Source organism: Schistocerca gregaria, chromosome 8 (genome assembly GCF_023897955.1).
Source record: "Schistocerca gregaria isolate iqSchGreg1 chromosome 8, iqSchGreg1.2, whole genome shotgun sequence".
Classification (NCBI taxonomy): domain Eukaryota; kingdom Metazoa; phylum Arthropoda; class Insecta; order Orthoptera; family Acrididae; genus Schistocerca; species Schistocerca gregaria.
In genome coordinates this window covers 370,943,406-370,959,143 of record NC_064927.1, presented here as the reverse complement: position 1 = coordinate 370,959,143, position 15,738 = coordinate 370,943,406, and the positions used below count along the sequence as shown (strand labels likewise).

Genomic DNA, 15,738 nt, shown 5'->3' with positions numbered 1-15,738 from the left:
TTTCAGCAACTTTATAATTCCAGGAATCGTTGATATTATTAAATAAATCAATATCTTTGGCATAACCGAACTATACCGACTGTACGCTCAAGTTACAGACTGTGTGCCACAGTCGTTAGTTGTCGATAGGATGCCTTTCGATCTAGTCATGCGGCAGACCACGCTCTGGTACTTTTAATAGTTAGCTTATAATCAATGTGAATGAGCTCACTTTGCGGTGCTTCTTAAATAAACGCACCATAATGGCGTCCTGTGTAAAAATAATCTGCACATAGAAAACTCCTTCTCCTTTCGTTACGTAAACCATAGACAGTAGCGTTACACTTTCAGAAACCGACGGCGCTGCTACGGCTCTGCAAGGTAACATAAAACCACGAGATCATCGCCACATAACAGAAGGGAAGAATTTTTAGGCAACTGCTCACTAAGTCAATTCAACGACGACCTGGCTTAATTGTTGCAAAACTCAGGTGGTAAAGCGTGGCCAGTGATGAAGTATGTCCCTTATATCTATCGACTTTCCGGCTACAGTGAAACATTTCTGGAGGAGCAGTAAGAGCGGGCGGCTCTTGTAGTACGGAACCATAAGCATAAAAAGTTTAGATGTTTACTTGGAGTGAAGTCAGCAATGATGATGATGTTTGGATTGTGGAGCCCTCAACTGCGCGGTTATCAGCGCCCGTACAAATTCCCAACCTTTTCTCAATCCAATCTTGCCATCCGCATGAAGGATGATGAAATGATGAGGAGAACACAAACACCCAGTCATCTCGAGGCAGGTGAAAATCCATGACCCCGCCGGGAATCGAACCCGGCATCCCGTGCTCGGGAAGCGAGAACGCGACCTTTTTTTTAAAAAAAAATCTCATTTTGTTCGCTTTTGGTCGTTGTAAGTGCTTGGGATGGACGTCGTAAGACATCCGATGAAGTTCATTGATGATTGATTAACTCAGTTTTTTTATTACAGAGGGTACGTAGCCCTCTGACCGAACACTCTGAGCTACCGTGCCGGCTTATCGACACCACGAGCTGCGGACGTCAGCAATGAGTAAAAGTCATTTACATCTCAACGGAAAGAGAAGACTGAAACTGTTAGGCAAAAGAGACTCTCTCGGCATGGACGTTTTCACCTCATCTTGTACTAAACGGCAGAGGTAAGCGGGAACAGTTGCGCATCGTGTGCCGCTCACGCGCAGTAGCCCTGCCACTGTGCATCAGACGGGACATAACGACGTGCTGATACTTACCTGTGGCAGTGTGCGAGGCGAACAGACGTGCATGCCACCGATTTCGATGACATTGGGCGCCAGCGGGCGCGGGAAGTGCAGACTGGGATGGCTGTTGAGGAACAGCAGCGAGGTGTTCCTCTCGATGTCCAGCACGCTCGGCAGCGCGGGGCCGGCCACGTGTCTGCGCACCAGGGCGTCCTGCCTGGGCGCGTAGTACAGCCGGCGGACCAGCCGAGCGTACGTCGCGAAGGCGGCGTTGTGCAGCCGCTGCCAGAAGGGCATGCGGTCCGTGTAGGACAGGAAGGGCTCGGCGACGTAGGACAGCGGGTACGGGCTGCCCATCATGTCGCTCATCCACACGGTGCCCGCCAGCGTCGAGATGGCGATCACGGGAGCCCGGAACTTGTGCGCCAGCGCCATCAGGCAGTCGTTGAAGAACGTCTCGATGATGATGACGTCGAACTCGCGGTCGGATTCGAAGAGCTGCTGTACGTTTTCCTGCTGTAGGAAAACTTCGCACGACGAGATTCCGTAGTTGAACAGTCTCAGGAGCCAAATGAAATCACTCCTCTGGCCTAGGCTGAACAGGTCACTGGTGCCTAGAAGAGAAGTGAGTAGGTACCACATTCAGTTTTTGTCAAATCAGTATGTGAATGGGGTATACAGCCAATCGCGAATTCAATAAAGCTTTTCTAATGGCCTGTTTGTACTGGGTGTAATCATACTTGGTAGGGAAAACTAAACGAAATTTGTGACTGGATAGACTGTTCTTTTGCGAGGACGCAGCATGTTATTCTGAATGAAACGTTATCGACAGACGTACAGGTAACATCTGCTTTGACACTGGGAAGCGTGTTGGGAACCTCGCTGTTCGTATTTTATGTTAATGACCTTGAAGACAATATTGTTAGTAACCTAATACTTTTCACAAATGACACAGTTACCTAAAATGAAGCATAGACTGAAAAAAGTTGTACAAATATTCGGTCAGATCTTGATAACAAGGTGGCGCATATGTACGCAGCTTGTTTTAAATGTTCAAAAATGTTAATTTGTACATTCCACAAAATTAAAAAAACTAAGTATCTAATGGATGCGTTACCAGTGAGTCACTCAGACAAATACCTGGGTTTTCCTAGCATGAAATTTCTGCCATTTGACTGTAACTTAGTAGTCAATTATTTCATATAATCATGACTTCACCTCCCTGCGGGTCCAGGGGTTAGAACAGGCCCGAGGTATTCCTGCCTGTCGTAAGAGGCGACTAAAAGGAATCTCACACGTTTTGGCCCTATGAGGTCTGGTCCCATTCTACGGTCTGACCTGCCACTTTCCAAACTCTACAGAAGTGCGGGTCATATGGGGAAGGACGCATTACGTGGTGCACGAGTTATCCATAGCGCCATTAGATTCGATTTCCTGAATCTATTGTCATGGCTTTGCATCTCCACCTGCGATTCAAACTATTTGGGCGAGGACACTTTCTGGGGTATGTAATCTTCTTCCCTTGTCTCCTGTCCACTTTCGCCCTCATGACAATATTGAATTTTTCTGCGCCCAATATCCTGCACAGTAGCCAGTCCGTTGTGGCACGGCCGACATGTACCCTTTTGGAGGTAGGGCCCTGCAACACAGGGATCACAATGCTCATGCCTGAGCTGCTAACTCCCCACGTATAGCAAAGAGTAGATGCCTGTCTTCCTGGGGCATCAGGACTCCTGGCAACAGCCATCGTGCCAGTTGACCTTTGCTGTTACTGGGTGGCGCCCGTGGAGAGGGCCCCTCATCGGAGAGGATGGTTTGAGGGTGGATAACCCAAAATGAAGCGGATTACGTCATATGTTTCTGGTAACTGTACCGCACCAGCAGTCTGTATAGAGGACAAGATACACTCCTGGAAATGGAAAAATGAACACATTGACACCGGTGTGTCAGACCCGCCATACTTGCTCCGGACACTGCGAGAGGGCTGTACAAGCAATGATCACACGCATGGCACAGCGGACACACCAGGAACCGCGGTGTCGGCCGTCGAATGGCGCTAGCTGCGCAGCATTTGTGCACCGCCGCCGTCAGTGTCAGCCAGTTTGCCGTGGCATACGGAGCTCCATCGCAGTCTTTAACACTGGTAGCATGCCGCGACAGCGTGGACGTGAACCGTATGTGCAGTTGACGGACTATGAGCGAGGGCGTATAGTGGGCATGCGGGAGGCCGGGTGGACGTACCGCCGAATTGCTCAACACGTGGGGCGTGAGGTCTCCACAGTACATCGATGTTGTCGCCAGTGGTCGGCGGAAGGTGCACGTGCCTGTCGACCTGGGACCGGACCGCAGCGACGCACGGATGCACGCCAAGACCGTAGGATCCTACGTAGTGCCGTAGGGGACCGCACCGCCACTTCCAGCAAATTAGGGACACTGTTGCTCCTGGGGTATCGGTGAGGACCATTCGCAACCGTCTCCATGAAGCTGGGCTACGGTCCCGCACACCGTTAGGCCGTCTTCCGCTCACGCCCCAACATCGTGCAGCCCGCCTCCAGTGGTGTCGCGACAGGCGTGAATGGAGGGACGAATGGAGACGTGTCGTCTTCAGCGATGAGAGTCGCTTCTGCCTTGGTACCAATGATGGTCGTATGCGTGTTTGGTGCTGTGCAGGTGAGCGCCACAGTCAGGACTGCATACGACCGAGGCACACAGGGCCAACACCCGGCATCATGGTGTGGGGAGCGATCCCCTACACTGGCCGTACACCTCTGGTGATCGTCGAGGGGACACTGAATAGTGCACGGTACATCTAAACCGTCATCGAACCCATCGTTCTACCCTTCCTAGACCGGCAAGGGAACTTGCTGTTCCAACAGGACAATGCACGTCCGCATGTATCCCGTGCCACCCAACGTGCTCTAAAAGGTGTAAGTCAACTACCCTGGCCAGCAAGATCTCCGGATCTGTCCCCCATTGAGCATGTTTGGGACTGGATGAAGCGTCGTCTCACGCGGCCTGCACGTCCAGCACGAACGCTGGTCCATCTGAGGCGCCAGGTGGAAATGGCATGGCAAGCCGTTCCACAGGACTACATCCAGCATCTCTACGATCGTCTCCATGGGAGAATAGCAGCCTGCTTTGCTGCGAAAGGTGGATATACACTGTAATAGTGCCGACATTGTGCATGCTCTGTTGCCTGTGTCTATGTGCCTGTGGTTCTGTCAGTGTGATCATGCGATGTATCTGACCCCAGGAATGTGTCAGTAAAGTTTCCCCTTCCTGGGACAATGAACTCACGGTGTTCTTATTTCAATTTCCAGGAGTGTAGAATACAATGCCGACAGCTAGGACCCTAAATCGTTTTCCCCCTCTCGCTGCACCATGAGAGGAACGTAGGCCTACAGAACGGAGTGAGCCATATTCGCCTCTGCTTTTGGTCTGCAGCAGAAGTGATGGGGACTCCTTTCTAACTACGAAGCCTCAATTTGTGGTTTAACACCTTGAGGATAAGTTTAGAGAAGTGACAGCGCTGTTCAAGATGCAAAACAACGCAGTCTTGATTCAGACAGTATCTGCAGCCCAATCCCGAGCTTTACCGCCCGTGACAAACTGGGTGATATTCCTTTTTCCGTCACTCCCCATAAAAGCTTCAGCATAGCCCAGGGGATTATTTTCCATCTCGACATTCTCATGCAGTCTGACGACGAGCTCCGCGGCAATTTAGAACGGCAAGGTGTTCATTTCACCTGGCGCGTTTACAGGGGACGCAAGGACAACAGGGTTGTCACTGGTGCCTTCGTCTTGGCCTTTGAGGGTGATTCATCGCCTGAAAAGGTCAAGGTGATGGTTTACCGCTGTGACGTTAACCCATACGACCCTCCCCCTATGCGGTGCTTTAAGTGCTGGAAGTTTGGGCACATGTCTTCCCACTGCACTTCCAGCACCACATGTCGAGACTGCGGACGCCCACTGTACCCAGATACTCCATGTGCGCCACTTTCCACTTGTATCAACTGTGGAGAGCACCAATACCCCTGCTTGCCTGACTGCCCAGTACTCCAAAAGGAGCGGAAAATCATGGAGTGCATGACACAGGACTGGTTGACTTACACAGAGGCTAAACGTAGATTTGAAATATTACACCCCATTCAGGTGATGTCGACATGTGCTGCAGCTATGTCATAATAGCCGTCCCAAGCGCCAGTGGTTCCTCACTCTGGGCCACTAGAATACTTCCGCCCCCTTGGTGGTAGGGGGCAAATCTTCCTCTGTTGCTACCAAAGCACCTACTTCAGGAGCAAGCGCCCCCAGCCCCCTCCAAACACAGGGGCCATCGGTCCCCTCCTTCTGCCAGAGAAGCAACAGCCTCCTCTGGCTCCTCTTGTGTGGAAGGGGGCCCTCTCTCCCAAGGTCTCCACTAATGCCAAGGTGGACACTCGCCAGTGGCTCAATGAGCCAAAAGCTACTGGACAAAGAACTTCACGGTCTTTCTCCGTGCCTGAAGCTACTTTGGAGAAATCTTCCCAGCAATCCCCTAAAGAGAAGCGAGAGAGCAAGCAAACTAAGAAGAAATCATCTAAGAATCATTACCCTCTGGTGGCCCTAACATCACCACTCCCTATAAATTCTGTATCTGAGGATGCAGTGGATATCTTAGCGTCCCCTGGGGACCTGGATCTCACTGACGCCTCATCCACCGTAGAAATGGCTACAAATACTCGGTGACAACAGGTGACCCTGCCACATTTTGAGCTTCATGCCTTCCCAGCCTCACGATAACATCATCCTCCAATGGAATAGCGGCGGTTCATGCCACCACCTGGCTGAGCTATGGCAACTGTTATGCTTTACATCTGCTTTCTGAATTGCCCTTCAAGAAACCTGGTTCCCAGATATGCGGACCCCTGTCCTCCACATCTAAAGTGGATATTACAAGAACTGTAGCGACTATAATAGAGTGTCAGGTGGAGTTTATGTCTATGACCCAAACTCAATATGCAGTGAGCCTTTGCCCCTTCAAACCCTCTTAAAGCTGTGGCTGTCAAAACAAGGACAAAGCAGGAAATAACTGTCTGCAACGTACATCTCTCTCCAGATGGTGCAGTACCCCTGAACGTATTGGCTGCAGTAACTGATCAAATCCCTAAACCTTTCCTGCTTTTTGGAGATTTTGACACTCATAACCCCTTGTGGGATGGCACCGTGCTTACTGGCTGAGGCAGAGATGTCGAAAATATACTGTCACAACTCGACCTCTGCCTCTTAAATACAGGTGCCTCCACACATTCCAGTGTGGCACAAGGCACAAATTCGGCCATTGATCTCTCGGTTTGCAGCCCTGGCCTTCTCCCATCTTCCTGTCACTGCCCTGTATCAGGCACATCGATGTGGTGGTTGAGCAGGTAACTACAACGATCGTTTCTGCGGCGGAAAAAGTGATCCCTCGTTTTTTAGGGTGCCCCCCAGCGAAAGACAGCCCCTTAGTGATCACTGGAAGTCGCTGAGGCAATTAAGGAGCGTCGGCAAGCTTTACGGCGGCATAAGCGACACCCTTCATTGGAGCACCCCACAACCTTTAAACGGCTCCGTGCCCACGTTCGGCAGCTTATAAAAAGACAGCAGTTTTCGGAGGGATATGTCTCGTCCAATGGGTGCCACAAGTCACCTTCCCTAGTCTGGGCAAAGGTCAAACAAGTTTCTAGGTACCAGACCCCAACAGGTGTTCCCAGTTTTAACATAAATTACGCGTTATCTTCTGACGCAAACGCGATTGCGGAACACTTTGCTCACGCCTCTGGGTCGGAGAATTACCTCCCATCCTTTCGGACACTCAAACGGTGGATGGAAGGGGAAGTCCTCTCGTTCACTACACGGCACAATGAAGCCTATAACGCCCCATTTACAGAGTGGGAGCTCCGCAGTGCCCTTGCACATTGCCCTGACACACCCCCTAGGCCAGATCGGATCCACAGTCAGCTGATTAAACATCTCTCATCTGACTACAAGCTACATCTCCTTGTGATCTTCAACTGGATCTGGTGCGATGGCGTCTTTACATCGCACTGGCGGGAGAACACCATCATACCACTGCTCAAACATGGCAAAAACCCGCTTTATGTGGATGTCTATCAGGCCACCAGCCTCACCGACGTTCTTTGTAAGCTGCTGGAACATATGACGTGTCGGCGTTTTGGTTGGATTGGGTCCTGGAGTCAAGTGGCCTACTGGCTCCGTGCCAGGGTGGTTTCCGCCTGGGTCGCTCTACCACTGATAACTTGTGTCCCTCGAGTCTGCCGTCCGAAAAGCGTTTTCCAGACGCCAGCACCTAGTTGCCGTCTTTTTTTATTTACGACAAGCGTATAACACCACCCAGCGACATCATATCTTTGTCATATTATACGAGTGGGGTCTCTGAGGCCCGCTCCCGATTTTTATCCAGAATCTCCTGTCGCTTCGAACTTTTAGTGTCGCAGTTGGTGCCTTCCATATCCAGGAGAATGGGGTCCTGCAGGGCTCTGTATTGACTGTATCTCTATTTTTAGTGACCATTAACAGTCTAGCAGCAGCTGAAGGGCCATCTGTCTCACTCTATCTGTATGTAGACGACTTCTGCATTTCGTACTGCTGAGATGTGCCTAAAGGGCACAGTCATGGGCTCTAGGCCACGGCTCCCAGTTTTCGGCCGGAAAGTCGTGTGTTACGCATTTTATCCGGAACCAGAACTTTACCTTACTGACGATCCGCTCACTGTAGTGGAGACATATTGATTTTTAGGACCTTACTCCATCCAGTGCACCACTGTGGCGTCCTGGAGGAGGCTGGAGCCTCTCCATTGCAAGTCAGGCGTATATGTTCGTAGTTCTCCTGCGGATCCGAATTACCGTCTCCTTTTCCCACCAACGGTGGTTCAGCTCCCGCATCGGCGGCCCAGGTCAGACCTTACAATTGCAGTTCGCGTCCGATCCCTTGTATCTGAACTGAAGTCCTTTCCTATACTCTAGGTCCATTTGCGTACACTTCCATGATGTACTCCTACGCTGCAGCTTCGCCTTTACCTTCCACATGGCCCAAAGGGCTCAGTTCACCCCGTGGCTATCCACAGTCACTTTCTCTCGATTCTAGACATGTACCGAGGCCATGAAGTGGTTTACACCTACGACGGCTCGATGGGTGATGGTCACCTCGGCTTCACGTATGTCCATGGAGGACATATTGAATAGCATTCCTTGCCCGATGGCTGCAGTGTTTTCACTGCAAAGCTGATGGCTGTATCACGTGCTCTTGAGCACATCCGTTCATACCCTGGGGAGTCGTTTCTTCTGTGTACTGATACCTTGAGCAGCCTACGTGCTATCGACCAGCGCTAACCTCGTCATCCTTTGGTAGCGACCATCCAGGAGTTCGTCTATGCCCTGGAACGGTTCGGTGGTTCAGTTTGTTTGCGTGGACCCCAGGACATGTCGGCATCTCAGGCAACGAACTTGCAGACAGGCTGGCCAAACAGGCTACTCCGAAACCGATTATGGAGATTGGTATTCTAGTAACTGACCTGCGTTCGTTTTTACGCCGCCAAGTTTTTCGGCTTTAGGAGACGGAATGGATTAGTCTTAGTACGCACAACAAACTACGTGCCATTAAGGCGACTATGAATGTGTGGCAGTCCTCCATGCGAGCCTCTCGCAGGGACTCTTGTGGTTCTCTGCCGGCTCTGCATTGGCCACGCTTGGGCGACCCATGGCTGCCTCCTGCGCCGTGAAGATCCGCCTCAGTGTCGTTGCAACGTCCGGTTGACAGTGGCCAATATTCTGGTGTAATGTCGCACTTTAAGTGCCCTGCGGCGAAATCATAGGTTACTGGACTCGTTGCCGCTAATTTTATCTGACAACGCCTCATCGGCTGATTTCGTTTTACGTTTTATTCGTGAGGGTGGGTTTCATATTTGATCTAAGTTTAAGCGCATGTCCTTTGTCCCTCTATGTCCTCCATCCTCGTGCTTTTAGGGTGGCGGTTTCAATGTGTTGCAGAGTGGATGGCTTCTCCTTTTTACTCTCATGGTCAGCCAGCCATGGTAATCTGTATTGTCGTTTTAATCCCTTCTACCTGTTTCTTGCGTTTCTGTGGTTTTCTTCCCCCTTTTGTCCATCTAAGTGTTTGTTGCCCTTCAATCGTTCTTGTGGTTTTTCCTTTCTCTTCGTTTTGTGTTGTCAGTCACGCTTGTTTTATTCTCATCCTTGTGGCATTGTTTTATTCCGAACAATTGACCTATGACCTAGCTGTTTGGACCCTTCTCCCCTCTTTTAAACTAACCAACCAACCATGACTTCAACTTTATAGCCATTCTTAATTCAATGTTGAGCTGCCTTGGTTGCCTGTCAACGCCGGAAAAACATATGAGAGCGAGCTGCAAAGTAATGCTTCTGAATTATTTATGTGAGTACTCAAAGGTTTTTAAATAAAATCGACGTCACTAACACTCTTCGTCCTTATTCTTCATGTCTACGTTTTCGCAGCCGCTAGAGGGCTCCACATTGCAGCGTTTAACATGGTGGTGTGTAACGTAACTATGTCAGTGCATGAGAAACGGCATGTTGACATTCGAATTCGAAGAGTTCGGCCACAAGCAGGACACCCTCTCCTTCTGTATGACAATGGCAGACCATTCACGAGCGCTGCTTCATCTGCAGCTTCCCAACGCCTTGTGTTTACTGGCGTCGGCCATCGCCCATACATTCAACATTTGGTCCCACCCTAATTTCATCTGTTTCTAGAACTTAAAAAACACTTCTGTGGACTTTAAATGTGGCTTTCGATCTTCCTTCTCTGCCGATGACCAACTCCTACGCCTCACTCATCTCTTGTCCCTCCAGCTTAACTCCCATGTCGCTGTGCCATTTTCGTCTCCCTCGACATCAAAAAGACCTACGACCATGTCTGGCATCCATGTCTCCTGTTTAAACTACAGACCTACGCCCTTCCTGTCAACTACGGCAGTCACATTGCCTACTTCCTCTCCCACCGCCCCTCCTATGTTACCATCCATAACGCCGATTTCCGCACCTTCTACCACTCTGCAGGTGTGCCTCAGGGATCTGTCCTCTCCCCTCTCCTCTACCTCGTATACATGGCACATAAGCCCCAACCCCCCCTTCCCCCTCCAGTACACCTCCTGCCGATGACACCGCATTCCTTGTCGTTGCTCCTACCCTCCAACAGTCTCGACGCCCTCTCCAGAATCGCCTTGACCTTTTTGCTGCATGAAGTAACCAGTGGCTACTGAAAATCAATCCATCCAAGATCCAGGCAATCATCATAGATCGTACCACTCACTCCTTCCGGCTCCTTGATTTCTCCCTTACCATTTGCGCCCGTCCTGTCCACCTCTCCCCCCCCCCCCCCCAACCTACCTTGGTGTCACTATTGACCATCACCTCACCTGGATTCCGCATCTCCGCTCTATCCAATCCAAAGCCCACAACTGCCTCTGACTCCTTAAAATCCACTCTGGCTAGACATGGAGGCTTGAACCCCTTTACTTTCCTCCACAGCTACAAACCGTTAATCACTCCCATCCTCTGTTATGCCAGTCTCGCTTGGATATCTCCGTCCATATACAACTCCCGTCCCCCATGCGGATCCCCTTCGACCTGATTCCTTTTCCCCCATCTGCTCCTATTCCTCTAACATATCCGCATACTCTACACCTCCCACCGCCTTGATCTCCCTCAGCCCCTGGTTGCTCCTCTCCTCTCCAACCCCCGCCCTCTGCGATGCCTTCACTCATGTGTCCCCCCTATGCTCCATCTGTAAGCTTCATCTCCTTTGCCAAGGTGGCTACCATCAACTCCCCCTTCCAGATGATGCCCTCTCTCCCTCCATTTATCCCTCCTATCAACTCTGATCCTCACTTCCCCCTCCCTTCTTCTGTCCTTTTCCTGGGCTCCCTCCCCCTCTTCCATCCTGTTTTTCCCTGCCTACCATCTCTCTGCCTCCCCCCCTCTTCCCCAAGTCCTTTTGCCTTCCCCTCCTCTGCGTTTCACCATTCCCTCTCGAGTCTGCCATGCTCCCCCTTGTGAGTCCTCTCCCTTCGTCGGTTCGCCCCCTTCGTTTTTCCTCTCCACCCCCCTTTTTTCCCCTCATCTGTGCAGGTCTCCCCTCCTCCCATCTGCCTTGTCTGTAGTGTGTCATCTTCGTGCAGACTTTTTAGTGCAGTGTTTCCAGTGTTTGTTAAGTATTGTGCATCTTTTCCGAAGTGTTGCGAACGGACTTTATACTGGTGCTGGGTGTGATTTTTATATCTATTTCGAACAGAAACCAGACTGTCGCCATGTTTTTCTAACTGTCTGTCTATCATTTTACCTGTCTGCTTCCTGTGTATTTTATTAGCATCGCCCACCCTTTGTTGTATGTTTTAACTCTCCACAATTTTCGGCCGTTTTACAATTTAAGTCACCGTTTTATCGCCTGCTTTTATTATTTATTATCTTCTTCTTATGTATTAAAAATTCTGTAGGCTGAAGAGCAGCGTACTAAGCTTCTTCCAGCTCGCCCCCTTCGAGGGGAATCGAAATTCAATAAAGGGGCAAAAATTTACTTTAATAGCGACGAAGCGGTACAAGTATAGGCGAGGTTGTGGTTCCGTCAACAATCAAACATTATACAATGACGGTAACAACAATCTGGTCTATCGTTGGGAGACTATGTTAAGACATAAGTATGTAGATATGAAGAATAAAGATGTAGAATGTTAATAACTTATGATCTATTCAGAAAGATTTTTTGTGATAAATGAAATAACATAGTTTCAGAGACTTAAGAGGGCTCATACAGATGAATTTAAAGTACACTGAGGCTCTACTGAGAATGTGGATCGAGGAGGGAGACGCGTTAGGGTAATCAACATTGTTGTGTGAACCGCTGTACGAAGTGGCTAACGTACCTGGGTAGTAAGCAGGAGACCTCTCCTTGATCCAAATCCTCACTGGCGCCTCAGTCTACTTTAAATTCATCTGTATGAGACCTGTAAAAACTCTGGAATGGTGTAACTTGACTTATCGCAAAAATTACTTACAGTTGTTAGAAATTTCAAATGGTTTTAAATTGAAATTCAGAAAGTAGTTTTGGTGAACCTTGTTATGTCGGAGAACGTTCTGGGTGTGTACTCACCACCGAGTAGGTGCATGGTGTCTGGGACGATGAGCTCCGTCCAGTTGCGTCGCGGCCTGCCAGTGGGGTAGGGCGTCAGCACGGTGAGCTGGTGGCCTCTGTGGTGCAGAGCCTCCAGGAGGCTGCGGCAGACGATCCAGTGACTTCGCATCGGCACCGGGAACACGGACAGCACGCGGGCGCTCTCCCGTGTCTGCGGCAGGCACGCCAGCGACGCGGCCACGACGAGCACCACGCTCAACACACCCATCTGTGTCTACGGATGGAACACGCGGGAAAAACTTTAGTCCTGCCTCATACCACTAACACATTTGTTTCGTTAGCCTGAAACAGCAGAACTACCGAACAGCTAACCTACTATCTCACGCTTTGTAAACTGCTGACTACCCACATCACTGACATCGATTTGCAGAAGGATTTCCTAACATATACTGTGTTCCACATTATGAAGCACCTTCTGATAAACAATCTGTCGACACATAACCAGCACTGGCGCAGAAAATGTCGTTCTTGTGAAAGGCAATTGACTCTGTATTCATACGAACTAATTAGTGCTATCTACAAGGGATCTGAAGTCTATCCCATATTTCTACATTTCCACAACTGGCTTCTAATAAAATTACTTGCCTACGGAGTATCATTTCAGTCGTGAGAATCGATTGATTATATCCTGGCAGGAATTCACAATTCATAGTGATCGACATTAATCGAACTAATATCCCGATTTTATCTGAGTAGCCCTCTCAGATTGTTTACACGTGATGGTGTCGTTTAGCGTCTAGTAGAGTCATTAGAAGATCAAAACGAATTGCAAAATTATTTAGGCATATTACCTGTGTGGTGCTTATATTGGTAATTCACCTTAAGCAAATTAAAAGTTCGATGTCCCACAAATGAGTACTAAACGAGTCTATTAAACTTCTCTTACAAGTGAATCTCACAAATTTAAACGTTCTCGGTTATTGACATCCAAGGCACTCATACAGCACAACGGTACGTCGCAGGTTATTGTTTCTCTTCACGGCAAGCCATCCTGGCATACATTTCAACAAGGCAGTGCCCGCCTGGACACAGCGCGAGTTTCCATTGCTTGCTTTCGTGATTGCCAGTCGCCGGATCTCTCCCCAATTGAGAATGTTTTTAGCATTACGGGCAGTGTCTTTCATTCAGCTCGGGATTCTGACGATCTGACGCAGAAATTGGACAGAATTTCGCACTGTCAATCAAAGGCAAGCCGAATAACTGCTTGAATAATGGCAGGAGGTGAACCAACGCTTTATTGATCTGTTCAATTTGCGAATCTCTTTCTCTTGAATAAATCGTAAATTATTCTGATACAGTAATCATTTGTCTGTCTGCAGAGCTACATTACATCCGCAGATTTTGGTCCCATTCTAGTAATTCCTTCGTGGCCCGTCGTTTCCTTTTGTCATTTTCTTTCTTTCCTTCGATTGTATTTTGTCCAATTCCTGTCGAACTATCAATTAAAATAACCAATCAATGTCGAAATATGTACCTTGGAAGAAAGAAAGACGATGTCGGCACCTTAATGGATGAAATTAGAGAACCTGTATTCGAGAAGACCGTGCGTCGTGTATCACTCGTACGAGTCAAGAGAATATATAACAATTTGGTTTTCCTCATTGATATGACATAAATATCTGCAATCACAGTACAGCCAGATCGAAAATGAAATCGTCTTTTTTTCTTTTGTAGCTGTGACACACAGTATGACAAACAAACCTGATAATGAAATTACGATAAGAGAGATAAAGGGACGTTACTACATCAAGTTCTGTTTCCCCTTGCTCACTATAATGGGATGGGAAAGAAAATCAATAATATTAGTGCAGTTTACCAGCATCCGGCACACCCCGGGTCATCTACCGTTCATTGGCATGCGGAGATATACACTACTGTTTGTAGAAGTTACAATACCCAGGAGGATTCACTCCAAAATCTAAGGATGAGCAAGTTCATAATAAGTCATTGACAATGCAGGGAAATGGCTTGTACGTAGCCCCAACAGCGTCCTCTTTTGTATGACCATACAGCTTAGTATCACGCGACGCTCATTCGGTGCAGAACCTTCAAACGATGTGGAAACGTGTGGATGAGTGACCACAAGTGTCGTAGAGACCAAGATAATATCGGGGTCTGGGATTTCGGACAGGACAGAATGACTTGCATAGAAAAGCATTTTTACTTGCCAGCAGCTGAATATATTGAATTTATTCTTATCTTTTTCAGTTATTTCAACCATCATCAGCTGGAAGAAATATTATAAGATCCGTTGGTTTAAAAATGGTTATTTTTCGTAGAATACACTTACGTATAGCAAATTGTGGAATGCGTGGAATCTTCCAGTTGGTGATGGCTGAAGTAACTGTATCAGGTCAGGAATAAACGTGATACACGCAGCCGATGGCAAATAAAAATGCTTTTCTGTAAATATCGTACAGCTACAGCTCGTTACGTACACAAATTTTTAATGTATCATTTGTCTCCGGGTAACGGTATCCTCAAATTATCATTTTGCGGCTCGCGTAGGGCACGCTGCTACGATTGCGATGCTAGAGTGTAAATAGTGGACTGGAGTAGGTCGCACCCAGCAGGTAGCGTCTATTGGCCCACACATTGTGACCAAAGTGCGGGATGCCGCCATTTTGTCTGCATGACTATAACCGGCAGAACAGCCTCGTCTGCGGTGTCAGCTCGAAGATCGAGCACTGCACATATCGCCATCGTCAGTTCATGCCGTGTACTCTGGGCACGAGTGGTGTAGTGTAAGGAATTGCATCGGCTTCTGTTGACCAAAACGTACCAACGCCTCAGACTGCAACGGGCACACGAAGGCCGTCACTGGCGAGCTGAGTGAAGAAATATAGTATCTTCGGATGAGTCCAACTTGTCACACAGAGGTGGTCGCATACGTGTTGGATGCTATAGTGGTGAATTCAGCCGGGATTACTTCTTTGTTGAGTCCCATTGCGAATAAACGCCAAGTGTTCCGGTTTGGAGGCTAGTTGGCTGTGGCATGCAGTATCTTCTCTCGTACTGAGGGCCATATGAGCCACAAATGACACACTAGGCAGGTTACAGAACCCGAGCCATTGCCGCTCCACATGCTATTTCTCAGCAGAACAATGCCCAGCCACAAGAGGCGAGAAATAGGCAAGCCTTATTCGAAGGCGAGAGCGATGCGTTTGTACTTTCTTTACAGAAAGAGCCATCTCGAAAGAAAACCTGCGGGGTAGTTCGTGCGACTAAACCGATGCGCATTGAAAAGTCGCCTAACGTTTTTCTCTTGGGTAGTTTCTCTCTACACATCAGCCCTCGAGAGCAAACCAGTTGCGTCTTT

General features: G+C 48.8%; 1 protein-coding gene across 2 annotated transcripts in view; it reads right to left on the bottom strand.

Moving 5' to 3' along the window:
• Nucleotides 1–15,738, bottom strand: part of LOC126284322 (UDP-glycosyltransferase UGT5-like) — a 76,720-nt gene that overhangs the window by 29,004 nt on the left and 31,978 nt on the right. For both annotated transcript variants that reach the window (XM_049983163.1, XM_049983164.1), the window contains exons 2-3: nt 12,378–12,633; nt 1,248–1,828 (exon numbers count right to left, since the gene is read on the bottom strand). In XM_049983163.1, the coding sequence (XP_049839120.1) occupies nt 1,248–1,828; nt 12,378–12,627 (831 nt within the window). In that variant the 5' untranslated portion in view covers nt 12,628–12,633. The remainder of the gene's footprint in view (nt 1–1,247; nt 1,829–12,377; nt 12,634–15,738) is intronic.